Here is a 26,952-nt window from a genome sequence, read left to right on the forward strand (position 1 = left end):
GGGTTATTTTTCTGATTGTCGTTCTTTTCTTCCCCCCCCCTTCCTTTTTTCTCTCAGGGGGTTCAGATTCCAGGACTTGGAACTTTCACTTTCATGAGACAAAAACTTGAAGTGGGAAACAACAAGTTTATTCTGATTCAGAGACCCATGTTTATCATGGCCGAGAAGTTAGTGCAGATTCATGGACTCAAGCAAAACAAAATATATATTCCTGGTAAACCTCTTCAATATTTAAGACTTTCTCAGAAAGTAACCAGCCTGGGGCTGAAAATGAAAGGGCAAAGTGTGTTCACTTGCTGCCTTACGGGTTTCTGATTTGAGGAGCTGAGTTTTCATGTGGAACCGTTGAAGGTGGGGGACAACACAGGAAATAATAGACAGTCTTCCTGCAGGCCATTCAAACCTCAGTAGCTTAAGAGGCAGGCCTGGGAAGACTTGAAGTGACGTCAAGGCAAATTTATATAAATGCCACATTACAGAGTTGTGCAGACTTTATTCATTTTTTTAGGCTCTAAGAAGTTAAAAGTGGCTATTGAAAAAGTTAATTAGGGTCTCTGGTTAGAATTATAGTCCATGTTAGCTATGAAAAAAGATCTCTAACTGTTTCTATTATACATAATCTAAATTATTAAAATTTTAAAGTGAGGTTAATAATTCCACAGACTTAATGAACACCTTGTATACCTCTCACACCCTAAAATCTTCCTTCCTTCCTCCCTCCCTCCTTTCCCCTGCCTTCCTTTCTTCCCTCTTACCACAGATATTTACTGAGGGCCTACTATGTATCAGACCTTGTTCTAGGACCCTGAAATACAGTGGTAGGCAAAACAGGCATGCCACCTGACACAGGATGCTTGCTTACATTCCAGCTTTGGTGTGTGGACTTAGTGGTGCCTGCTCTGGCTCCTTAGGGGCCTTTGGGGGCTTCCTTCCTGATTTCTGGGCTGTGTTCCTTTTGACCTTTCTTACTATTGGCTCCTGCATCAGACTGATAGATGGACAAAGAGAAACAGTCTATCCTCGAAGTCAGCAGGTAAAAAGGCTAAAACTTGCCTTTTGTGAACTTCCTGAAAGTTAATCTTCAGATAAGTTTCCCACCAAAAAAGGAAAGATTGGAAAAACAAATACCAACAAATTATACTTAGAATTCATTATGCATATAATCTGTATGGTAGATTTGATGGACTGTTCAGACATTTTTACCTAGAGTTTTATGGACATATAATATCCTAATTCACCAAAAACCTAGCAAATAAAGTGAAAATATAGTCAACTTTTTTTGACAAAAACATTTGCTCCTTAGAATTAGTTTACCATCATAGTATACTCCAAAAATAGTTTAGATCCGTAGTTTTTTTTTTTTACAAGATTGGAGAATTAATTATTTTTTTACAAGTTTGAAGAAATTTCAGAATTAAATATGTATGCTTGAATTAATTTACAAGAACAGTTCTGTCTAGAGTTTACCTTTGGGGTTATGATTCTTCATCATTAATTTCATAACTAAACATTATACAGTGAATCTTAAACATTGTCAAGACATAATCCTTCCTTTGAAGAGCTCAGAATTTAGCATGAGAAATAAATACGAAAGCAAATGTTGCAACATGATTAAATGCTGTGAAAGCGGCACTGATGAGAACTGGATCAAGTGTTAGGGGAGTTGAGAGGAGAGCATGCCCAACTTTGCTCAGGGAGAGTTAGGAAGATGACATATATGGGAGGTCTTAAAGGATGATAGGACTTTGCTGGCAGAGAAGCTATGGAAAATATTTCAGGAACAGTGTGAGTGATTAAAGAATAAGAGAAGGGGTAAAGCCTATGAAAGGAGTAATGGGTACTTCTGTGTGGCCAGGGCATATGATTGTGGAGGCAAGTGGAGGGAGGTAAGACAAAAATGGTTGGTAGTGGTCAAATTTTGAGGGGCCTTTGGCAGTATGATAAGGACTTCAGAATTCATCCTATAGACAAAGAAGAGCCATTGAAAGTTTTTGAGCAGAGACTTGAATGTACTAACCCAGTTTTTAGTTAAGGAAAATAGTTCTTTTAATTACAGTAGTTTTGGGGCACCTGGGTGGCTCAGTTGGTTAAGTGTCTGCCTTCTGCTCAGGTCATGATCCCAGGGTTCTGGGATTGAGCCCCACATGGGGCTCCCTGCTCAGCAGGGAGTCTGCTTCTCCCTCTCCCTCTACCCCTTCCCCCTGCTTGTGCTTTCTCTCTGTCTCTATCTCAAATAAATAACTAAAAGCTTTAATTACAGTAGTTTGGTGAAATATGATAGAAGCCTGAATGAAGGCATTGGCAATCGGGAGGAAGATGAAGGAGTCAATTCATGACATATTTTATATGGAGAGCTGATGGGATTTGGCTGCCCATTTAGAGTGGTAGGTAGCAAGAAGCAGGGAGGTATTTCTTGGAAAATAGATGTATGTGCTTGTCATTAGTGCCACAGGTAATGAAGGGGCAGGCAGGTTGGGGTGGCAGGTAAAATAATAAGTTCACTTTTGGATAAGTTAAATTTGAAATTCCTGTAGGGATACTTAGGTAGAGAGAATTCCAGAGCTCAGGAGAGGGATGGAATCTAGAGGTCAAGATTTGGATTAATTTACCTAGAAGAGGATTTGAAATAAGGGGAAGAGACAGACAAGGACAAAGTCTTATTTAAAACACACACACACACACACACACACACACACACACACACACACACACACCAATAAAACACCATCTTATCAGAAGTAGAAAAAGGAGGAATCAGCAAGGGAGACCAAGGAAGAGGAAATTGGAGAACCAAGAATGGTGCCATGGATACAAGAGCAAAGAGAGGGCATGGTCAACAGAAGTTACAGAGAGGTCATGAGAGTAAGATTTACAATCTGTCCATTGGCTCGTCCATCCTGAGTTGATACTGTCCTTACTGAGATAAGTGGACTGGAAGATAGATTGAAGAGATGCATTGGACGAATGGGAGGGGACAATCTAAAGGCAGGCATTAGAGACTTTTCTTTCAAGACATTAAAAAAAATAAAAAAATAAAATAGAGGGTTGCGGCATAGAAGCACCATTAAGTTGTGCAGAAGACTGTGGGCTGATATATATCTCATAGTTATATTAATCCTCATCAGCCAGCACTATCAGACAGAAAAGCTGTAAGGTAATGCTTGCTGAATGAATGTTTAGAATGTTCTTATCTTATTCTTATCCTGTTCCTCTGTTAGTGGGTCTTGTTTACTGCCTCTTTTTGGATTTATCTTGATCATCTTTGTTATTTACCCCTTTTCTGACTATTGTTCCAGTGGAACAGACCCTGTGCTTATTTTTATGCTAGATATAACCATATTCCTCTGCAGTATCATTTATGGACTTATTAGGGAGGAGAAGCAAGTTATCCAGTCTGGTGCCCTCTGATAAGACAAAATTTCATTTGAAGGTAACTTCTACTGAAGATGACAATCTTTTCAAAACCCTTGGCATTTATAGATATTTATAAACATTTCAAAATGGTGTGATAACTGGAGGAGGCAAATATTGCTACAGTTATGTCCTTAGAGAAGAAGGCTGACAACTTCAGAAAAACCTCTGATGAAGCGATGCAGTTAGTTATTACTGTGTCTCCAAGATAAAATCAAAAGCTTGTCTGCAGTACTGCTAGGAAAGTTAATTGTTCTTATTCTAAGAAAAAAAATACATTTTTAGGGAAAATTGTGCCTATTATTGTCTATTTATAGGGTACAACTAAGGGGTTCATATGGACAAGTCTATTTTTGAGTACTGAGAATCAAATAATTATTTGTGAGTGTATATGAGATATCCGTGTTGTAATTTCTCCTTTTTCCCCCCACCCTGTCTTTTACTACTCTAGGTGATATCCCAGTTGTTCCACTTAATTTTGTCATGATATCCCTGGAGAGTCCATTTAGCAGGGATACAGTGGAAGGATGTGTGAAGGAGACATTGCTTTTTTTATCACGATCCATTTCCATCAAACAAAATGTGGAATTTACTTTCAAAGGAATCGGAGTCCTTGTGATTAAAGGCAACAAAGTGAAGATGAGATTTTATAAGGACTTCCTTTGTTCAGTGGATGGAAGTGGGACTTTGGCAAAAGCCCTAGCAAATGTAAATTAATGTTTTCCTTCTCCAAATCCCTCTCCCAATCATTGCTTTGAATTATTGTGTCATTATTAAGAAGAATTATTAAGAAAAATTCAGGTGGAGTTGTGCCTGGGTGGCTCAGTCAGTTGTTACCAACCCTTGATTTCAGCTTAGGTTATGATCCTCAGGGTCATGAGGCTGAGTCCTACATTGGGCTCCATGCTCAGTAGGGAGTCTTTGAGATTCTCTCTCATCCTCTCCCTCTGCTCTTCCTCCCGCTTGCATGCACACACACTCTCTCTTAAATAAATAAATCAATCTTTAAGGAAAAAAAAAAAGAAAAATTGAGGTTGGCATATTTTAAATGGCACTTACCCCAAGTAAGAAGAAGTCCTTGTTTATAAATGACTAATTCTTTGACAAAGTTTAGAAGGGCAAAGAAACTTTAAAATAAGTTTTGAGTCAATGCCAATTGAAAAATATAAATGGTAATAGAAACACTCATAATTCTGGATGTTTTATAGTACCTTATAGTTTAAAAATTCTTCCACATGTATTATTTCATTTGTGGTTTAAAACTTTATCAGACTGGCATTATTATCATCCTGATTTTATAAATGAGAAAAATGGAGGTCAGGTTATGTGGGAAGACTGAAGTCAGGGTGCTAATAAGTGGTAGAACCAGACTTTATAATCATTCTATTTTTTTCTGTTTGCTGGTTATAGCATTTTAATGAAAACCTTCAGCAAGTTGAGTCATGTAAATGTATCATTCTTTAACTTTTTAAAAAAAGATTTTATTTGTTTATTTGACACAGAAAGAGAGATCACAAGTAGGCAGAGAGGCAGGCAGAGGGGGGGGGGGGGAAGCAGGCTCGCTGCTGAGCAGAGAGCCCGATGCAGAGCTCGATTTCAGGACCCCGGGATCATGACCCGTGCCGAAGGCAGAGGCTTAACCCACTGAGTCACCCAGGCGCCCCTTTCTTTAGCTTTTAATTTGCCATATTGTGGAACAAATTTCTAAGTGACTCCATCATTGTTAACTGTTCAGTAACTGGTATGATCTTCATCCTAAGTTGGACGTAGCAGAATTTAAGGAGCTAGTGAACTAGTCAATCAGTGGGACTAACTGGATGCTTAATGTGCCCTAGGTTCACCTCTGGGAACCAACAAAGCTGGTTAAGTGAATTAGATTATCATAGAATATTAGATAATCCTGTGTCCCACAGAGTAAAAGCCTGATTTTTAAGTAAAAAGGCTATAAAATGAAATTCTACAAATATGGTCAAATTCTACCCTTTAATTTATTCTTTCATGGAGCTCTGTTATAGGGACTTTAAGAGTTGTGCAAAATGAGGCTGTTGGTGTTTTCTCCACAATCTGGTTTCATGAAGGATCTTAAAGAGAGGTACCGACCCTGTGTGTGTAAAGTGGAAACACACAGAGGTATACCCCTCTCTTTTCCATGAAAACCCACCAGAAACAAGGGTAAAGAACTCACCCATCTCTAATCTTCAGGGATACTAGGGAACTCTGTAGCTTTAATAATGCATTCCTAAGAGAGGACAGCATTTTAATTGGCCTGCTGTACTCTAAGACATAACTTTTAAGGAGCGTTTTCCAGAAAGTAGTCCTGAGAGAGATCCTATGAAAAGAGGATCTGGAGGCCAAAGCCAGTAGAGGACTGCTGCATATATCAACCTCATGCCCAGAAGCACAAAGCACACAGGCCTGTTCAAGGGTCTGAGAATTCTGGGTATAGGGAAGCCACTTTAACTGCCTGAATCATGAATCATGGAACTTCAGGTTAATCCAACACTTGTTAACATCTATAAAACACAATTTGGCAACTTGCTGTGAAGTGGTGAGAGGGATTGTTTTCCCCACAAATGTCCCAGACTTAAACCTGAGTGCTGTCCTGCAGAATGGTTCTCTTAGGAAGATGTAGGTTTATTTCAATGATGTTGCTTTTGGTGGAAACATATTTAAAACCTCTTTTTGGAAATTCCTTTCAAAGCCTTTTGTAAACTGTGTCATTAATCCCAAAATAATTTTGTATATTATTCTATACTAGTATAATAAAATAATGTGGTTACTATCTAATGTATAATAATGATAATAGCTGCTATTTGTTGACTGCTGATTCTGTGCCAGCCACTTACATACAGTACCCCAAATCCTGTGAATTAGAGCCCATTGTTAGCCCCATATGCCCAGGGTCTAAGGCTACATAACTTCAACAATATGGAGATGTGAATATGAACCCACCAACTTCAAGCTCTTCTCTTAACCACCCAATTTTAGAGTTATTTTGGTCAAGCGTGAAATTAGCTTGCTTGTTCATTTTCCTGATAGTTTTTTTTTATTAAGTTGGCTCTCCTGTCAACGATGTGTAAAGGAAGCCATAAACTCTGAAGGCAATTTCCAAAGAGGCAATGGTTTGAGAAAAGGCAGCATCCGTGACGTTGGTATGGGACTACCCGGGTGGTAAATGAAATAATTCCTCATTGGCTTTTTAAGCTCTAGACTTTAAGCACTCAAAAAAATAACAATAGAGAGTACCAGGGTAGCCTTGCCTCTGAGACGGCCAGTAGCTTAGATGTGTCTGTGTCCTGGACCACTGCCCCAGGTGTAAGCCTTTTCTGTCTCTGTCCTTCAGAGGCCTGACACTGTGGACTCCGTGTTGTCTAGCAGAGAGATCGCAGGGAAGCGACCCAACAGTGTGCTTGCATTTCCAAGGTCAGTGCTCTGCTCCACAGGTTCCTCCAGGACAGCAATCCTTGTTGATTTATTAATGTGATTGGGTTGTGTTTCTCACCTTTTCTAGCTCATGCTCCTTTCAGTGTTCTCTCTCTCTGTCAGTGCTCCAGCAAAGAAGAATTTTATGCATACTTTCCATAGCTAAGATAGAAAACAATGCACAGACTATTCCTTTTTTATTTTATATATATATATATTTTTGAGGTTTCAACAATTCTAAACACCACTTGGTGCTCATCACAACAACTATACTCTTTATCTTCTTTATTTCACCATCCCCCCCATCCACCTCCCCTCTGGAAACCACTAGTTTATTCTCTGTATTTAAGAATCTGCTTTTTTTTTTTTTTGTCTCTTATTTTGTTTGTGGAACTCCAAGTTCCACATATGAGTGGAATGATATGGTATTTGTCTTTCTCTGTCTGACTTATTTTACTTAGTATTGTACCTTCTAGGTCCATATGAACTATTCATTTTTTAAACTACTCATAGTTCCTTGGAAATTCTGATACTACCTCCCATCACCTTTAGTCCCTGCAATATAAGTGCAATTCTTCTCATCTGCGGTGCTTTCTTCTACCTTCTATCACTTCCTCTGACCTAGCTTCCTCTTTCTGCAGTCTAGCCCACCTCCTGTCTACACTCTGATTTTTACCCCTCAAGCTGTTAGAGAGACAGGTAGGATAAAGGAACAACTTTATCTCAAGAGTGCCGTGGGCATTACTGGTGACTGTTGCTGACATGATTATAATAATGATAATGATAGTAATAATAATAGTTGTCATCAATGGAACACTTACTACTGTAGATGTCAGATACATTTTTATGTATCTTAAGCATTTTTTCAGTATTTTGTACTGAATCTTCACTACAGCTATGTAGGGTATGTATTATAATTTTATCCATTTTATAGAGGTACAAAATTAATTGTAATTTTAATTCCCCCCCCACCTTTTAACGAATGAAACAACATGGTACAGTATTGAGAACACTGGAACCGGGGTCAGGAGGCAGCTTTTATTTCCAGTGAGTGGCTATCACTCACTCACTGCATGCCCTTAATCATGTTCTTCATCTTTATTGCTGCCCAACTGACTACTATGTATTTCAGGTGGAGGAAGTTTGGGGAATAACAACCAGCTTTCCAGAGTGTTATTTTCTCATGGTTTTTGAGTGTGTGACATTCTCTTATGTTTGTTGGATTGCTGATGAAAGGACTGTATGACGTATACCTCAGCAAAACCAGTATGAGGGCCAGAATAAGCATTAGAGATTAGTTAGTCCAACCCCTTCATCTTGTAGATGAAATGGCCAAACAACTGACTGGCCAAGTCAGAAATAAAACTATGGCTCCTCACTGCTGCACTGTCCTTTCCATTGCATCATGTTGTCTTACTCATTAAAAAGAAATAAGTGAATTCAAATAATTTTATTTTGATTGTATTTGGGAAGGCAAATCCGGCTGCCCTGCTAAGACATACTTTGGCTTAAGCACTCCAAAAGGGAAATAACTGAACTGATTCAAGACCAGAGACTGACAGGCTCTCCTGTTAATTATAGAGCCTAGACATGGACATGAGGACTCAAATAGTCAAAACAGTTATAGACGTTGTATTTACATGAAGTTTGGCCCCTTAGTCTACTGGAAGTACCACCTCTCCCCCATTCTCATCTCTTCTGCTTGCAAATCTAACCCAGAACTCCATACTTGAGACCACAGAGAATCTACAATTATACACGCCACTGAACAAGCCCATTCCCCCACTGTGCCTTTGTAAGTCCCTCACTTTTGCCTGGGGAAGGGGTGGAGATGTGGGTAGGAGAAAGACAGAGGAGAGAAATGGTTATTTCTAGACATACTCTGCCTACAGACTATGAATCTGCCCTCAAGCCATCCAACAGCCCTGCCTTTCACTGTATCACTCCTAATGGCATCTGGGTATAGAACTAGAAAAGACAGACAAATTCAAACGGAAACTAAACCCAAAAGCTTAAATCCCACAATTTATCTGTATAAGAGCTGCTTTTGAGCCCCCAGTGTTGAGGGGGAAGGTCTTTGTCAGCTCTCAGATTTAGACTCAAAGAGAGCCTCAGCAATTCAAAGCACTTGCGCCCTTGAGGGAATTGGGCTTACTGCAGGCAGAATCAGAGAGCTCGCTGGCTTGCTTCTCAGGATTCAAAGTTCACATGGTCACCTATTCAGGCCCAGTGCAGTAAACATTGTGGCTTATTTCTAGGATTGAGCTCAAGGAGATGGAGAACAAACCACCTATGGAGACCATTGTAGAAGAAGGTAGAAAGAATAGACAAAGGAAGTGCAAATTAAAAGGCCAGCCAGACAAAGAAGAAGGCATCAGAGGTAGGCCGATGATTCTGGGCATCATCTGTCATGCTTTATTGCTTATGGGTCCAGCCATATTTCTTAGTGACTACTGTGCCCCAAATAAAATTAGTTAGATTCATGAATAATCACTGTATTCTTCTTTCCAATAAATACATTCTTTTATTTTGGTCATGGTTTTTAAAAGTTATTTATTTTTATTAAATAAATCCTATAATCTCTTTCATAAACATCTGAGGAAAAACTACCTATGTTTATATAATTTCTAAAAACTTATATTTCTTTATTCTAGAGATATAAGAAAGTTCTAGAACAACATTACTAAAAATTATATAAATGTAATTGTATAATGTAGCATATATGGTAAACATATAAATATTTCTTAATCCAAAAGTAAGTAAATTTGTTATGGCTAATAATTACAGAATATCTGCTAAATACTATGACCATGCTGATATTTTATATATGTTAATTAAATCTCATAAACCTCAGGATTTTTTCAAGTAGAATTTTTTTTTCATGGTAGCCAAACAAGGTTTATTTTAGCAATGTAGAGATCGTTTGGCATTAGGAAATGTATTTAAATTATACAGTTCATCAATAAGAAAAGTAAATCACCCAAATCTAGATTCTGAAAAGCTTTTGATAGAATTCCACATCTGGGGTGCCTGGGTGGCTCAGTGGGTTAAAACCTCTGCCGTTAGCTCAGGTCATGGTCTCAGGGTCCTGGGATCGAGCCCTGCATCGGGCTCTCTGCTTGGTGGGGGGCCTGCTTCCTCCTCTCTCTCTCTGCCTGCCTCTCTGCCTACTTGTGATCTCTGACTGTCAAATAAATAAATAAATAAAAATCTTCAGGGAAAAAACAAGAATTCCACATCTGTTTCTGTTTTTTTTTTAAACTTTTTAAAATTATAAGAAGAGTAGGATAATTTCTCTTTTTAAAATACTATTATTTAAAATTTTTTTATTATTAACATATAATGTATTTGTTTCATGGGTACAAGTATGTGATTCCTCAGTCTTACACAATTCACAGTGCTCACCACAACACATACCTTCCCCAGTGGACATCTCCCTGCCACCCCATCCCTCCCACCTCCCTCCACTCCATCTAACAAATATCTTCTATTCCTGGAACCTTATATCTCATCTTGACCACTTTCTGACTCTCAGGCTTTTAGACTATGATCTCTTTGTTGGTTCCCCATTACTTAAGGAGGCCAAAACTCAGATGCCTATGGGGTCCAGGCAGATAATAAATACTTGAAGTGTGTTCCATGTAACATGATAGGGTGATACGTTAGCATAAATATAATTTTATAAAAAATTAGAGAATGATAATTTTGCATCTTTGATATTTGACTTAATAGAAGATAGCTGGATTTTTATATCTATGTCTTTACCTAATCTGTTATGATGTGTTGTTTGGTTGAAGCATATGAAGAAAGTCCTAGGTCTTCAAAGACTTTTTGAAAGGGTCCTAGAGATCCTTAGGGGTTTCCATACTACGCTCAGAAGACTTCTTCTGGAGGACTGTTGCTCATGGGCAACACACTGATTGACACTGAAGCAAAAAATGCTGATTGGGACAAACAAATAATATCAGTGGGTGAACACTGGTTTGTGGATCTTAGTTTTGCAACATGAGGTCTACATGATTACATGTAAGCTTTTACCTAATATTCCCATGCTTTTGTGTTTTTAGCCTCATCTGTCACTGTTCCCCATAGACTCCTCCTCTGTCCATATTCTTCCAACATGTCTTGCCCTTCCCTGCCTTCATGCTTTTGCTTATGCTTTTTCTCCTGACTACAATGTCCTTCCTTTTCTTACAGTCTCTCCCAATCCTCCTCACCTCCCAGCATCCTTTTACATCTCACTTCTCTCATCACTGTCTTCTCTGAACATGGCAGACCCTTGAAGATGGCACCATCATTTGAGATTTAGACATTTTTCATCATTGTCCTGAGTTGTTATTTATGCAGTGTATGTAAAGAACTTAGCATTGTTGACATGTAATAATATCTCAACAAATGAGAGCTCTCGTGTTTTTTCTTTGTCTCTTATTTTTCTACCCAGCTATTGATCTCCCCTGTTTAATGAGCGTGTTATATCCAGATTAACCCATCGTATGTTGAAACTATCATATTAATAAACATAACCTACTGAATAGTATAGCTAGCCTATCTTAAATGTGCCCTCTAGCCTACATTAGCCTACAGTTGGGCAAAATCATCCAACACAAAGCCTGTTTTATAAAGTATTGAATATCTTGTGTGATTTATTGACCATTGAAAGTGAAAAACAGACTGGTTGTCTGGGTACAAAATAGTTGTAAAAGCACTGCTTGCTTGCTCTTGTTATTGTGTGGCTGACTGGCAGATGCATCTTGTTGCCCTGCCCAGCACCCATAGGGAGTACTCTACCACATATCCCTAGACATGTGAAGTCACACTTCAAAATTCGAAGCACAATTTCTGTTGGATGCATATCGCTTTTGCACCAACATAAAGTAAAAAAATTCACAAGTTGAACCATTTTTTTAAAGATTTTATTTATTTATTTGACAGAAAGAGACAGTGGGAGAGGGAACACAAGTAGGGGGAGTGGGAGAGGGAGAAGCAGGCTTCCTGCTGAGCCGGGAGCCTGATGCAGGGGCTCGATGCAGGGCTCGATGCAGGGCTTGATCCCAGGACCCTAGGATCATGACCTGAGCCGAAGGCAGATGCTTAACGACTGAGCCACCCAGGTGCCCCAAGTCGAACCATCATTAAGGGAACTGTCTATACATCTACTGAAAGATCTTTAAGGGCAAAGACTTGCCTCTTTGCATTTTCTAAAGTGACCAGCCAGCTTTGCACAAAAGAAGTACACAGCAAAAATATTTGTTTTAACTACACTAGGGCAAGGGACAATAATTTAAGATAAGAAATGTTTCTTATATAAAAATTTTTCCTGGTAAAATAACGAGTTTAAAAATCAGTTAGGTATAAAATCACCCATTTAAATTTGGAAGGAAACTTGGTTTTATTCATTCTACAGAGATCTTATCACCCAAGAGACTTCGGGGTAAACAAGCCATATCCCCTCCCAAAATGACAAGCGCCAACTTGCTGAACAAGTTAGAGCGGAATGGGAGTGGTGGGAAGATTATGAACCCTGAAAGGTAATGTGTTGGTATTTTATCTGTTATATGTTACTAGATGTATTTTTGAGTTCTATCTTGATGCAGGGCATTAAATTGAATGTCCATTCATTCCTTCATCCATGATTCTTGAGTACATTCTACCTGTTAGGTGATTGAGATAATAGATATAGTCAGGACTTACCATCCAGTGGGGAACCCAGACATACATAGAATAATTAGTTGTGATTCAGTAGGATACTTGCTATGACAGAGGTGGAAGCAAAATAGCACAGAGGAGGGAACATCTAAATCTCTTTGTGGATTTATGAATACTTCCCTTTTCTTTTTCTTTTTTTTAAGATTTTATTTATTTATTTGTTAGAGAGAGAGAGCAAGAGAGAGAGTGAGAGAGCTCACAAGCAGGTGGAGCAGAGGGAGAGGGAGAAGCAGACTCCCCACTGAGCAGGGAGCTCGATGTCGGGCTCGATTCCAGGACCCTGGGATCATGACCTGAGCTGAAGGGAGATGCTTAACGGATTGAGCCACCCAGGCTTCCCCCTGTCGTTTCCTGTGCTTGGATATTACAATATGACACAGTTTCATATTTAGGTAAAATTGGAAAGCAGCTTTGCTAAGTTGGCACTTAGTAAATGTTCTTTGAATCAATGGATGTATTACAAGTCATCATAGCCATGTCTTCTAACAATATTATGTCAAAAGATTTCTATATTCTTTTTTTCCTCTTTGAGGAGGACACTTTTTAAGACCTCCAATCAGTTAACTGTATGCAAGTATTTATCGAGCATCTACTATGTACCTTGCACTGTGCTGTCAACTTTGAATTTATTAATGTGTCACAATGTATCAGCTATCATATGTATGATTTATGCACTTTCTTGGATACTAAGATCATGTTCAAAACACTAGGCACACTTTTTTTTTTAAGATTTTCTTTATTTGACAGACAGAGATCACAAGTAGGCAGAGAGGCAGGCAAAGAGAGAGAGGGGGAAGCAGGCTCTTCACCGAGTAGAGAGCCCAATGCAGGGCTACATCCTAGGACCCTGAGATCATGATCTAAGCTGAAGGCAGAGGCTTAAACCACTGAGCCACCCAGGCACCCCAGAACACTTGTTTTAAATAATCTCACTGTTATGAAAGAGAATTGAGAATTAAATGTCTTGTTCTTTGGAATTTAGTTCAATCCAACAGACACTGAGCACCACTGCATGCCCAACATTATTTGAGATACTGAAGATACAGAGCCATACAATGTATAAAAGACCATATAAACTTGCTTTCATAAAAGAGTCTTTTAGGGAGACTGATGCTGAAGAAGTAATATTCATGACAAAGACAACAGAAGAAAGTACAGAAGCTGCAAAGAGGAGGGAGTAATTAACTGTTAGGAATTATTAATGAAGGCTTCCTATTGGTGTGGACCAAAAAATGGTTTTTGTGCTGATCATTAAAGTAATATCTGTTTATCACAGAAATTTTAAAAAAATGAGAAAAGCAAAAGATACAAAAAAATCAGTCATAACCCCATAAGTAGATGAAGCTTTCTGCTAATATTGTGGTCCATATTCTTCATTTTAATGCATATACAATATATACATATATTTATACTTGAAACCTGTACATATTTTAACTACAACTGAGATCATATCATATGAAGCTTTGTTTACCACAATAAATGGTAAACATTTCCTCATGGCTTTAAATATCTCAGGATATAAACAAATAATTGCATATCATTTCAGTGATTTAACCTTTTGTTTGACCAGTCTCCTTTTGTATATTCAGATGATATTTAGTTTTTTATTTTTATTTATTTATTTAAAAAATATTTTATTTATTTATTTGAGAGGTAGAGAGAGACAATGAAAGAGAGAGAGCATGAGAAGAGAGAGGTCAGCGGGAGAAGAAGACTTCCTGCTGAGCAGGGAGCCCGATGTGGGACTCGATCCTAGGACTCCAGGATCATGACCTGAGCCGAAAGCAGCTGCTTAACCAACTGAGCCACCCAGGCACCCCTAGTTTTTTAAATATTATAAATAATATTGGAATAATATAACTACACAGAAGTCTCTGCACACATTTGAATATTCTATAGGATAAAAACTTCAACATAAAATTTTTAAGATAGGAGATGAGCCCAGTTTTCATGTCTTTGATACATGTTAGCAATTATTTTCAGGAGGGTTGTATCAAATTATCTTCCCAGGAGCAGGAATATGAGGGAGGGCTATCTTCTCCATAGTTTTGTTAATACTGGACATTGTTCCCTCCAATGGATTCCTATTCTTACCCGGGTTCAAGATCCTGCCTGATCTCTGATCTCCCTCCTACTTTTTGTCTATGGTCTCATCTCTCTCTGGCCACATTGAGCACAGGCACACTCCCACACCAAGGACTTTGCACTCATTCACTCTGCCTGGAATACTTTTTCCATTGGATATCTGATTATTGTTACTCCCTCACGTTATTCAAATGTCATCTTGCTGGAGCTTCCCTGGGGATTCTGCTTATGGTTTAATACATTCTGTCTCTCCAGCACTGCAAGACATTTATCACCATCATACATACTATTGAATTCATTTGTTTATCTTGTTTATCAACTGACTGTCAGTTCCTCTCAGAATGTCAATTCCATTAGGCCCAGGATTTCTCTTTCTTCCTTTTTTCCTATGTTTTGTTGTTCACTCGGTCTCCCATGCCTAAAACAGTGCATATAATAAGCACAATTCATTTTATAGAATGAATAAATTTTATTCCAGTTTCACAGAATTGGTAACTGAGGCTTTGCAGGATGATGCATAGAGATTCTCTGCAAAAAAAAAAAAAAAAAGATATTTTAATTTCTTTTATATTTATACTTGCCTCTAAAATTATCATTGCTCATGTCAGACTGTTTTAAACATTAATTAGTGTTGAACTGTTTTCATAGTTTGTCATCTCCAGGTTGTTTGAAAAGTGAAATGAAGCCTAAACTTTCTCCAGTCCCCACCTGCCAGGATCATAATAAGGCAGGACAGGTACAGTGTTTTCAAACAAACAAACAAACAAACAAACAAACAAAAAAATCCAATCAGAATCTACCTCTGACTTCTGTTTCTCAATGAGAGTTATGGGAATTGCTCTTTTTCTCAATGTATGGATTTGGCTCATGTACTCAGCACCCCCAATTGGACTTTAACAAATCTTTCTACTAGTCAAAATCTGCTAGGGTTAACAGAAGTAGGGTTGGGATATCTCTTACTAATTTTGCGTTGCTATAAATGCTTCCAATCAAATGAGAGTTCAGTATACCCTCTTGGGTATTTTGGGGGCCCACTCTACAAATCTCATTTTACTAATTGTCATTAATACATCCTTTTATGAAGTATGTTGCTTGACATACTCAATCTTTGGAGAGCTTATGAAGGGATTCTGAAGGCAAAAAAGTAAAAGGCAAGAATTAATATGTCTTCAAACCTGGTATTGTAGGAGATGTGTTATGTGTGTTTGCAACGAGCACAGCGCAATTCCCCATTGTGCTACAGTGAGGAAAGGAAGAGGAGAGAGATAGAAGATGAGCGACTCATTCAGCAGTATCAAATCCTGAAGGATCAAGAGGCTCTCTTAAAACAGCAGGTAGTTCCACACCTTGATTAAAGAGTGCTTAACATGGGACAGTAGAACATGATTATAAAGTGCCATTTAAAATGTTCCATTAGGTGCTTGGGTGGCTCAGTTGGTTGGGTGTCTGACTCTTGATTTCTGCTCAGGGCTTGATCTCACGGTGCTTGATCTCACGTTGTGAGTTCAAGCCCCATATTGGGCTCCAAGCTAGGCATGGAGTCTACTTAAAAAACAAAACAAACAAAAAAATCCCCCCAAACCAACTTAAATATGTCTGTTCTGTAACACATGTGATCATTTACTTACGAGTAAGTGAGGGATTAAAACGTAGGTTGTATCCAAGTTTTCACTAATAATGAGCAACACAGGGATGAACACCCAAGCAGCTGAATGTTTGCACCTGTTGCTGATTTCTCCCTCTCCCCCACCCCCAAGGATTGAATTTTAAAGGTAGAATTCCTGGATTGATATGGTTTTAATTGTGATTTCTAATAAGACATAATCAAGGCTTTTCCCTTCAAAATCATGGCCTACCTAAGCAAGGAAAGAAAGAATGGCATGTTCACATTTGCACTATCCAGATTTCTGAGGTCTCCAATAATTGACCCTACTGCTTTTTCTTGCATTTGTGATATCAGGTAACTACTTATGAAATCTTCCATTCCCTCTTATGATTCCCATAGAGGTGATGCCTAAAGCTCCAAAACAGGAAATAAAAATAAACCTTCCCCAACCTACTTTTATAGATCTAAGAAGACATCAGAAAGTGCCATTGCCTCCAAAAGGCAAGTTTCTACCTTGGTTAGATATTTATAATGTAATAGAATTAAAATTTTAAAGCCTCTATGTCAATATATGATTTTTTTCCCTCAAAGATGAGAAGTCTGGCTAATAGAGAACAAAATCAGAAAAATGCTGCCTACAACCTTGGAGTTGCTGAAGCTACAAGAATCCACAAGAATGAGAAACCTGAATTTTATGTGAGTCTTTCCAAAATTTCTGTTACCAATACCTGCCCCATCCGGGAGTGTTTGGATCCATTCTCTGTGCTGCAGGCTGTACCATTGTGTAGGTGGCTGAGGTGAAGGTGGGTTGTACAAGTTTGTAGCCTTGTTCTGGGTCAGGAGTTGTCCAGCGTCTGTGTCCAGACTCTTCACATCTGCAGTACAGTCTCTGTTCGATACTATGGTACTTGTTAATGATAGTAATTCTCAGCCAGGCCCTGGGACTGGTGGTGGGGGGCAGTGTACTACAGTAATGCCCCAGGAGCCATGGATCTGGAGAGCCAGTATGACCTGGGAGCTTGCTGGAAATGCAGAGTTGAGGGGTCCCATCCCTCCAGAGTGGGACTCTACATTTGCATAAGATCCTCCTGCGATTTGTAGGTGCAAGTTAAGTTTGAACAACCCAGCTCTTCGGTGGAGGTGAGCCACCTGCCTCACCACTGATTTAATGTTATCAATAACTGTGCGCCTACCTTTATTTTGCTGAATCTTTCTCCCTTCACACCACTGTCTAGGTGGTCTGACACACTGGACATAACTCTAATAAAATACCTTTATTCATCACCAAACATTTATTGGACTCCTCTGTGCTGGCCACCGTGCTCATGGCTAGGAATACAAAAAGGAATAAGACAAGGTCCCTCCTGGAAGAGGTCTCAGGCTACTGGAGGAGAAAGATTTGAAGTGCTAAGAGTGTGGTATCATAAATGCTGTGATAGATCTTTGAACAGGGCAGTGTGTGAGCAAAGAGTCACTTGACCCAGACCAGAGATGTGGGGGGACTTCCCTGTGTAAAGGAGTTGGGTAAAGGAGGCGATGGTGGGAGAACGTTCCAGGCAGGGCCAGCAGGGAGGGAGGAAGAAGACATGATACTTTTGAGATTCAAGCCTGATTCTTTTCTCTTCTTATATATAAGTTCCGGATATTGCTGCCTACTTTGTGTGTCCTCTTTGATGTATCTGCAGACATCTTAAAAAGACCAAAACAGAATTTATTTATTTATTTATTTTTAAAACATTTTAAAATTTAGATTCAGTTAATTAACATATAATGTATTACTGGTTTCAGAGGTACAGGCTTGTGATTCATCAGACTTATATAATGCCCAGTGCTCATTACATCACATGCCCTCCTTAACGTCCATCACCAGTTACCCCATCCCTCCACCCTCCTCCCCAAATCAGAACTTTTTTTTTTTTTAAAGATTTTATTTATTTGACAGAGAGAAATCACAAGAGAGGCAGGCAGAGAGAGAGGAAGGGAAGCAGGCTCTCCGCTGAGCAGAGAGCCCGATGCGGGACTCGATCCCAGGATCCCGAGATCATGACCTGAGCCGAAGGCAGCGGCTTAACCCACTGAGCCACCCAGACGCCCCCCAAATCAGAACTTTTGATCCCTCTCCTCACCTGTCCTTCTCTTAGCCTCCCCATTTCAGTAAGTGGCATCACCTGGCAGATAGTTGCACAAACCCCAAACCAAGGAGTGATCCCAGATTGCTCCTCCTCTGTCTCCCCCATCCAGCCATCCTCAAGCACAGTTGCTTTTACTGCCCAAACGCATCCCATCTCTTCACATGCCTTCATCTCCAGGGTTACCAGTGCATCCTAGTACACGCCGCATTATAAGGCTCAGCTTCTGAAACACTTCCCTGGTTAGGTTTGCTGCTGGCCTTCTTCCCCTTTACAATCTATTCTCCACACTGCAGTCAAGTGAGCTTTTAAAACTTAACCCAAACATAACATTCTCCTGTTTAAAACCTCTAACGGTCTCCCAGTGAGTTGAAACTAAATCTAAACTCTCTACCTTGACCTATCAGTATGGCCCTGCCCTCCTCTTTGAGCTCGCCTATTTCTTGCCCCTTGCTCACTGTGCTTCAGCCATGTAGACCTTCCTTCTGCTCATTAAACATGCCTCACTCATTCTCATCTAGTGCCTCTGCACTTGCTGTTCTTTCTCTGTGGGACACAGGTCACCTGATATTTGCAGTGAAGGTGGTTCAGCCAACTTTACCGAAAGGACTTCTCTAATAACCAACTGCTTTAGCCCACTTGCTATGATAAGGGCTTCATAGCACTTAATCCCTACCTTAAACGATGATATATTGTTCACTTGTTCCCTATCTCCCGTACCAGAAGGCAGGCTCCATGCACCAGGCTCTCTGTGCATCTCCATCAGTGTCTAGAATGGCCAGGCCCTGAGTGGGTATTCAGTTTTCCCTCCTCTCACATCTGCTCAGTCCTTGCTCAGGCTTTTGCTCTCACTCAGAACAACTTCTTTCCACCTGCGTGTTGTGCAAGCTCAGGACCTCCTCCATGGTATCCTGTTTCATTTCTCTCTTAGGTTTGGGGTTTCGTCAGTTCTGCTCAGGTGCGTCCTTGAGCACACTCCCATTGTTCTGGGTTGCCTCAACACTAGCTGGTCAGTGTGTCGAGGACTGGGCAAATACTGTACATTAATAATTGACTTTGGTCTTCTGAATTACTACCTTTATTCTTTGTTGATTTTTGATATTTTAGAGTAAATGCATTGCTTCTCCTTCATTCCAGAAATCTTTTCTCTTTGATAAACGGCCACTCAGTCCTGAGATTAATGCTCTAAAACAAGAAGAATATTCCCAAAGTCTCCTGAAACAAATGGATAACCGACGGGAAAAAGAAATAAAGCAAAGACAAAACAGAGAGTTGATGGACCGCCTAGAACAAGTACAACTCACAGAGGAGTGAGTCTAGCTGACAGGCCCTGAAAAATGGGTTCGGAATTTTCCTGTGAAGCTTATTTCCATGTGGGATTGAACTAGCCTCGGTAGTTTCATTAGCATAGCTCTAACTGACTGGGCAAACCAACCCAGCTAGCGGCCAGTGTGACATTTCTTAGAAAAACGAAAAGGCTGTCATTATTATAGTGACCATTAGAGTGAGGATTAGGAATCTGTAGTTCGTGATAGAGGGTCCTTTTGTCTTGTGTTGTGATCGCTAATACTGGCAGGTGGAGGAAGGGACTTGTCTTGAACAAGCAGCACCCCAGCTACTCCCCACTGATCTCGAGGCTAAGCTGGCATTTTGTTGTAAGTAGGGGTGTCTCTACTTCTGGTGTACTAGGGGTAGGATGAAGTAGTAAGGGTAGGAGTGTGTGGGGGACGTAAGCGGGGTAGAACCAGGCATATGTAAGAAATGCTTTCCCTCTGCTTGCACCCACAGCTCCTTGGTTGACATCTCTTTTTCAGCCCAAACTTGGGGGAATATTAGTCCCAAATACAAATTTTCAGGAGTGTGAATTTGATTGGTCTTGCTTAGGTCACCTGAGGCCTGGGATAGGGTCAGAGTTGCCTAAGGGGGTCCCACTTCTACAACTGAGGTCAGGAGAGCAATTAAAGAGGTTACTGTAGTGAGAAAGAGACTCTTAAAGAGTAAGGTGGTTTTCATGACCAAAGATTTATTTTTCTATAAAATGTATATGTTCCATTATACTCACTTTATGGATCATGTGGGTTCCCTGTGGGTTGCCTGTAACAGAATCATAATTTATACTAGGAAAGATCACTTTTCTTAAAAAGGAGTCGTAGGTTGAATCATTTTATAGAATGAATAGACACTTCCTGCTTTCCTATCTAGGTTTTTGTTTTAAAGCACGGTGGGTAGAGGGCTACCTGTCTCAGGGGTCGTGAGTTTGGATAAAATGGTCAATCTCCTGCTTACATCTGTCCTGTCTGTCCTGTATTCAACACACTGTCCACTAGCCTTTGGATCTGTTATTCCTTTCTTCATTAAAACAAAAGCTCTAGGAGGAAATACCACTTTTTATTTACCAGTCTCTCACTCCTATTGATACTTAGGAAACAGGTTCTAGTGCTGTTAGTCTCTATTACCAGAGACAGTAACACACTGTGCCCCCCCTTCTCTTATTCCTAACTGCAGACTTGCTGCACAAAGAGCCCAGTATATAAAAGATAAGATGGAAGAAACACAGTGTTACAAGAGAGCTTTGGATGCACAGGTAAGGGGACAACTTTTTTTTTTTTTAATTTTTTCAGTGTAACAGTATTCATTGTTTTTGCACAACACCCAGTGCTCCATGCAATACGTGCCCTCCCTATTACCCACCACCTGGTTCCCCCAACTTCCCACCCCTGCCCCTTCAAAACCCTCAGGTTGTTTCTCAGAGTCCATAGTCTCTCATGGTTCGCCTCCCCTTCCAATTTCCCCAACTTCCTTCTCCTCTCCATCTCCCAATGTCCTTCATGTCATTTGTTATGCTCCACAAATAAGTGAAACCATATGATACTTGACTCTATCTGCTTGACTTATTTCACTCAGCACAATCACCTCCAGTGGGGACAACTTTTTATCTTAAAAATTATGCTGTGCTTCAGTAGCATTCTAAAAATCTGTATAAGAGGTCTCGTGAGATGAGTAGCCTTATATGTTACCCATTTTGTGGTTTTGGGGGCCCTCGTTCTTTCCTCTAAGGGGTTGGTATTTTATTGTGCTACGGTGTCGTGCGTACGGTTTATTGTCTGGTAGAATTCTGGTCTGCACGATGTGTGTCCCTGTTTCAGATAAAGAGCAAACCCCTGCAACTTCCCATGTTTGAGCCAGACTCTAGTGAGCCCATCTTTGGTAAGGATGAGGGTGAGCTGACGGTGGAAAAGCGAAAGCGAGAACAGAATTACATGAAGCACCAGCTGGAGGCCGCTGCCAGCCACAGGAGGAGAACCATCCTGCAGCAGCTGGTGGAACAGAAGCGGGATTTGCAGATGCTTCGGAGGACACAGAGAGAGTGAGAGAGCCCAGATCTTTCTCCCTCCCCACTCCTCCTCCTCTCCCGCTCCCCTTTCCATCTTCCTGTTCTTTCTCTCTCTCTTTCCCTTACAACAGCAAGAAACAAAAATAATAGTGAACACACTGAGGAGTGACTGTGTGCAAAATATTGTTCTAAGCTTATCAAATCCTTCGTCTTGGTTTGTCCTTACAATTCACCCTATGAAGAAAAGTTATTGATTAGAAAACCCAACCAACCAGACCCGATCCTCCTCTTCCCTCCAGTTACCGCTCCGTGTTTTCCCTTCCCTTTGCAGTACAGCTTCTTAAAAGAGGTGTCCAGGGGCGCCTGGGTGGCTCAGTGGGTTAAGCCACTGCCTTCGGCTCAGGTCATGATCTCGGGGTCCTGGGATCAAGTCCCGCATCGGGCTCTCTGCTCAGCAGGGAGCCTGCTTCCCTCTCTCTCTCTCTGCCTGCCTCTCTATCTACTTGTGATCTCTGTCAAGTAAATAAATGAAATCTTAAAAAAAAAAAAAAAAAAAAAAGAGGTGTCCAGATCAGCACAATCCATCGGAAATACAATGTGACTGAAAAACGTGCTGCTGAGCTCAACCAGACACCGGCCTGAAACTTGGGCTCTTTCTCCACCTCCAATAAATCCCCTTCCTTCAAAGAACTGTTGATGTAGTGAGCTGTACTTATGGTGTGGTGAAGGTGGCAGGGTGGGCAAGGCAGGACTTGATGCCGTATCAGAGAAAATATACGAAAATTCAACCATCAGACACCCAGTTTCTTTTTTTCTTTCTTTTTGATTTGATGAGTCTATACCTTATACTATGCTCACCACAAGCGTAGCAACCATCTGTCCTGATACATTGCTCTTACGATGTCATTGACCCTATTCCTTATGCTGTGCCTTTTATTGCCTTATTCATTCCATAACTAGAAGCCTATATGTCCCATCCCCTTCACCCATTTTGCCTGACCCTCCATGCCCCTCCCTTTTGGCAAGCTTCCAGTTTGTTCTCTGTTGAGTCTGCTTTTTGTTTGTATATTCATATTTTTTACAGTCATATGGTATTTGTCTTTCTCAGTCTGACTTGTTATTTCACTTAGCATGAAACCCTTTAGGTCCAACCATATTGTCTCAAATGGCATGAATTCATCCTTTTTAATAACAGTGTAATATTCCATGGTGTGCATGCGTGTGTGTGTGTGTGTGTGTGTGTGTGTGTGTGTATGGATGGATGGATAGATAGATAGATACCACATTTTTCCTACCCATTTGTCTATTGATGGATACTTAGGTGGCTTCCATATCTTGGCTATTGTAAACAATGCTGCAGTAAATGTAGGGGCATAGATATCTTTTTGCATTAGTGTTTTCATTTTCTTTGGGTAAATACCTGAAGGTAGAATTACTAGATCGTATGGTAGTTCTATTTTTAATTTTTTGTGGAACCTTCATACTGTTTTCACAGTGCCCGCACAAATTTATATTCCTACCAATCTCCATGAGTGTTCCTTTTTATCCACATCCTTGTCAACACTTGTTTCTTGTCATTTTGATTTTATTCTAATTGGTGTAAAGTGATATCTCATTGTAGTTTTGATTTGCATTTCTCTGATGAGTGGTGTTAAACTCTGTCATTTCCAAGCTGTATGACCTGGGCCAAAACACACGTGGGGTCTTTGAGCCCTCTTTTCCTCACATGAACATAAGGATAATATACCTGTTGAACCTGCCCTACCTATCCATACTGTGAGAAGAAAGTGAGAGTATGCATTCGAGAACATTTTTGGAAACTGCAGAGGTCTGAACAAATACGAACTGTGGTGTTGGTTATCTCTCTTGTTGAAGCTCTGGTCACAGACCACTCCCCCCCCCCCCTTTCTGTATGGGTCAGATCCTTGTCTTCCATTTCTATATCCTTCACGCAGTATCCCAGATTCTCTCACTTATCTCTCTCTCTCTAAGATTTTATTTATTTATTTGACAGAGAGATAGAGCCAGAGAGTGTAAGTGAGGGGTTGGGCGTGGGGGGATGGCAGAGAGAGAAGGAGAAGCAGGCAGAGCCCCGCAGGGCTCAATCCCAGGACTCTAGGATCATGACCTGAGCTGAAGGCAGACACTGAACCAGTTAAGCCACCCAGGGGCCCCTCTCACTCAACTCTTTTCCAACTTCCCTGTCTCTCATTCATCTCAAGATGTAAAGCCTCCTGTGGCAAGTAAAGGGTCACTTTCAGAGGGGATAATTTAGTCAGTGTGATCTAAACAGGCCTGCTAAAGTATTCTTTTTTTTTTTCTTAAAGATTTTATTTATTTATTTGACAGACAGAGATCACAAGTAGGCAGAGAAGCAGGCAGAGAGAGAGGGAAGCAGGCTCCCTGCCAAGCAGAGAGCCCAATCTGGGGCTCGATCCCAGGACCCTGAGATCATGACCTGAGCTGAAGGCACAGGCTTAACCCACTGAGCTACCCAGGTGCCCCTAAAGTATTCTTTTTCTTTAAACTTTTCTGCTTTTGTTTATAAAAAATAGAATAATTCATGTTCATTAAAATAAGTCAACTGGTAGAGAGATTAAAACAAGGTTAATAGTCTCCCCAGCCTTCTATATTTTTTCCTACTCTTTACAAATATCTTCACACAATACCCACATATATATTTTCCTTCTACTTTTGTAAATGAAAATTTCCTTCTACTTTTGTAAATGAAAAGACCTATGAGATTGTATACATTACTCTGCAGCCCAACTTCTCTTTAACCTAATAACGCATCATTAATTTATAGTTAGGTCAGTAAACAGAAGCAAAATTCATTCTTCTTTATTGTCAGCATAACATCTATAACATGGATTACTATAATTTAATCATAATAAAAATTTAATTAATTTAATTATTGTAATTTAACTTTTACACTATTGATGAAAATTAACTCAGCTTCCAGCTGGTTTGGTATTACAACAACTTTTGCATTAAACATTTTAAATACATATCTTTATACTGGTTCTTTGTTTCTGTTGGGATAAAATCCTAAAAGCGGAGCTGCTGGATCAAGCGTATGGCACATTTTAAATATTACCAGATACTAGCAGTTTGCTTTCTAAAAAGGTAAGGCGAGTTCCCTCCACCAGCGATCTTGTGAGAATCCTCGTGGTCTCCCTGTGGCCCAGTCCATTTTCTCACTTGCTTGGCATCTAAATTAAACTGACTTTTAAAATTCTCCTTTTACAAAGAATACAATAGTAGCTGAAAAGCATATGCAAAGATGCTCAACATCCCTAATCACTAAGGAAAAGAACATCTAAACCACGGTGAGGTAGCTGCTCGCTAACAAAAGATCTCCGCACTCTGAAATGTGCACAGGTGAGCCTTCTTCGGCCGCCAGATGCCCTCCTTTGTCCTGTTTGGAATAGACACCATTTAGCATTTAATTAGATTTTTGCCTCTATAAGGCAAGAAGTAATTCATGTTTCCTTGACTATCTGCTTATCTGAACCTGAGAGACAGGGATTCTCCACTCCAGTGAATAAAGGCACCCAAGTAGGATGGCAAGATTGCAAGTGTAGCTGTGGCTTGTATCACGCAATTTAATAACTTGATTCCGATCACATATCTATCCTGGAGTGCCAAGTCTATGGCAGTCTGAATGAAGTAAGCAGTTAGCAAACGGTTCACTCTTCCCCTTGCAACTCATTCATGCAGATGTATGAAAACATCTTTTACTGTTTAAGATGTATATATCCCTGTAACGTAGACGGATAAGATGGCTATCTTTTCTTCCCCCTAGGGCTTTATGAAAAGAAAACATCCATTTGCGAACAGTGTCATCAGGTTTCACAAGTGCAAAGATGAAATGTGCTCTCATTTATCTTGTATTATAATACTGTGCTTTCTTTGTGAAATGTCCAAATTAAGAATAATTATAGATTTTTCTTTTATTTTTTTTTTAAGATTTTTATTTATTAGAGAGAGAGAGTACAAGCAGGGGGAGCAACAGGCTCCCTGGGGTACCAGGACCCCTGGGATCGTGACCTGAGCTGAAGGCAGATGCTTAACCGACTGAGCCACCAAGGTGTCCCTAATTACAGATTTTTCTTATACCACTGCACCGTGAAACATTTAACAAGTACTTCTTTTAGACTATTCAGAAGATTAGAAAGGAAGAAAACTGTCTATTTACTGGTAGACAAAACCATTAAGATGCTATTATGTTGTAAAAGGGAAAGAGAAAGAAAACCAAAACCAAAACCAAACAAACAAAAGAAAGAAAACACAGAGAGAAAGATACTACCTCCTACCTGTTAGGATGGCTACTATCAAAACCCCAGAAAATAATAGGTGTTGGCGAGGATGTAGAAAAATAGAAACCTTGTGCACTGTTGGTGGGAATGTAAAATGGTGCAGCCACTGTGAAAAACAACATGGCAGTTCGTCAAAAAATTAAAAACAGAATTACCATATGATTCACTAATTCCACTTCTATGTATATATCCAAAAGATTTGAAGCAGGATTTTTTTAAATTAAAGTTTTTATTTTATTTAAAAAATTTTCATTCCAGTGTAGTTAACATGCAGTGTTATATTAGTTTCAGGTGTACCATGTAGTAATTCAATGCCTCTGTGCATTACTCAGTGCTTACCAAGATAATCCCCTTCACCTACTTCACCCATCTCCCACCTCCCCCACTCTGGTAACCATCAGTTTGTTCTTTATAGCTAAGAGTCTATTCTCTGTTTTTGTTTTTATTTTTTTGGCTTGTCTATCTTTTTTTTGCCCCTTTGTTCATTTGTTTTCTTTCTTTTTTTTTTTTTTTTTTAAGATTTATTTATTTATTTGACAGAGAGATCACAAGTAGGGAGAGAGGCAGACAGAGAGAGTTGGGGAAGCAGCCTCCCTACTGAGCAGAGAGCGGGACATGGAACTTGATCACAGGACCCTGAGGCCATGACCTGAGCCAAAGGCAGAGGCCCAACCCAATGAGCCACCCACACACCCATTTGTTTTGTTTCTTAAATTCCACATATGAATGAAATCATCCGGTATTTGTCTTTCTCTGACTGGCTTATTTTGCTTAGCAAAATACTCTCTAGACCCACCCATGTTGTTGTAAATGGCATGATTTCATTCTTTTTTATGGCTGAATAATATCCATTGTGGGTGTGTATATATATACACCTATATACACCACATCTTCTTTATCCATTCATCAATAGACACTTGCGGTGTTTTCATAATTGGC

The 26,952-nt window shown here is 39.9% G+C and overlaps 1 protein-coding gene across 1 annotated transcript in view; it reads left to right on the forward strand.

Moving 5' to 3' along the window:
• Positions 1-26,952, forward strand: part of CCDC81 (coiled-coil domain containing 81) — a 42,157-nt gene that overhangs the window by 10,204 nt on the left and 5,001 nt on the right. The window contains exons 3-13 of the mRNA XM_046016355.1: positions 58-214; positions 3,863-4,119; positions 6,755-6,834; positions 9,093-9,214; positions 12,239-12,362; positions 15,274-15,361; positions 15,813-15,959; positions 16,823-16,927; positions 19,498-19,670; positions 20,866-20,944; positions 21,507-21,727. Of these exons, the coding sequence (XP_045872311.1) occupies positions 58-214; positions 3,863-4,119; positions 6,755-6,834; positions 9,093-9,214; positions 12,239-12,362; positions 15,274-15,361; positions 15,813-15,959; positions 16,823-16,927; positions 19,498-19,670; positions 20,866-20,944; positions 21,507-21,727 (1,553 nt within the window). The remainder of the gene's footprint in view (positions 1-57; positions 215-3,862; positions 4,120-6,754; positions 6,835-9,092; positions 9,215-12,238; positions 12,363-15,273; positions 15,362-15,812; positions 15,960-16,822; positions 16,928-19,497; positions 19,671-20,865; positions 20,945-21,506; positions 21,728-26,952) is intronic.

Source organism: Meles meles, chromosome 8 (genome assembly GCF_922984935.1).
Source record: "Meles meles chromosome 8, mMelMel3.1 paternal haplotype, whole genome shotgun sequence".
In the NCBI taxonomy this organism is placed as follows: Eukaryota; Metazoa; Chordata; class Mammalia; order Carnivora; family Mustelidae; genus Meles; species Meles meles.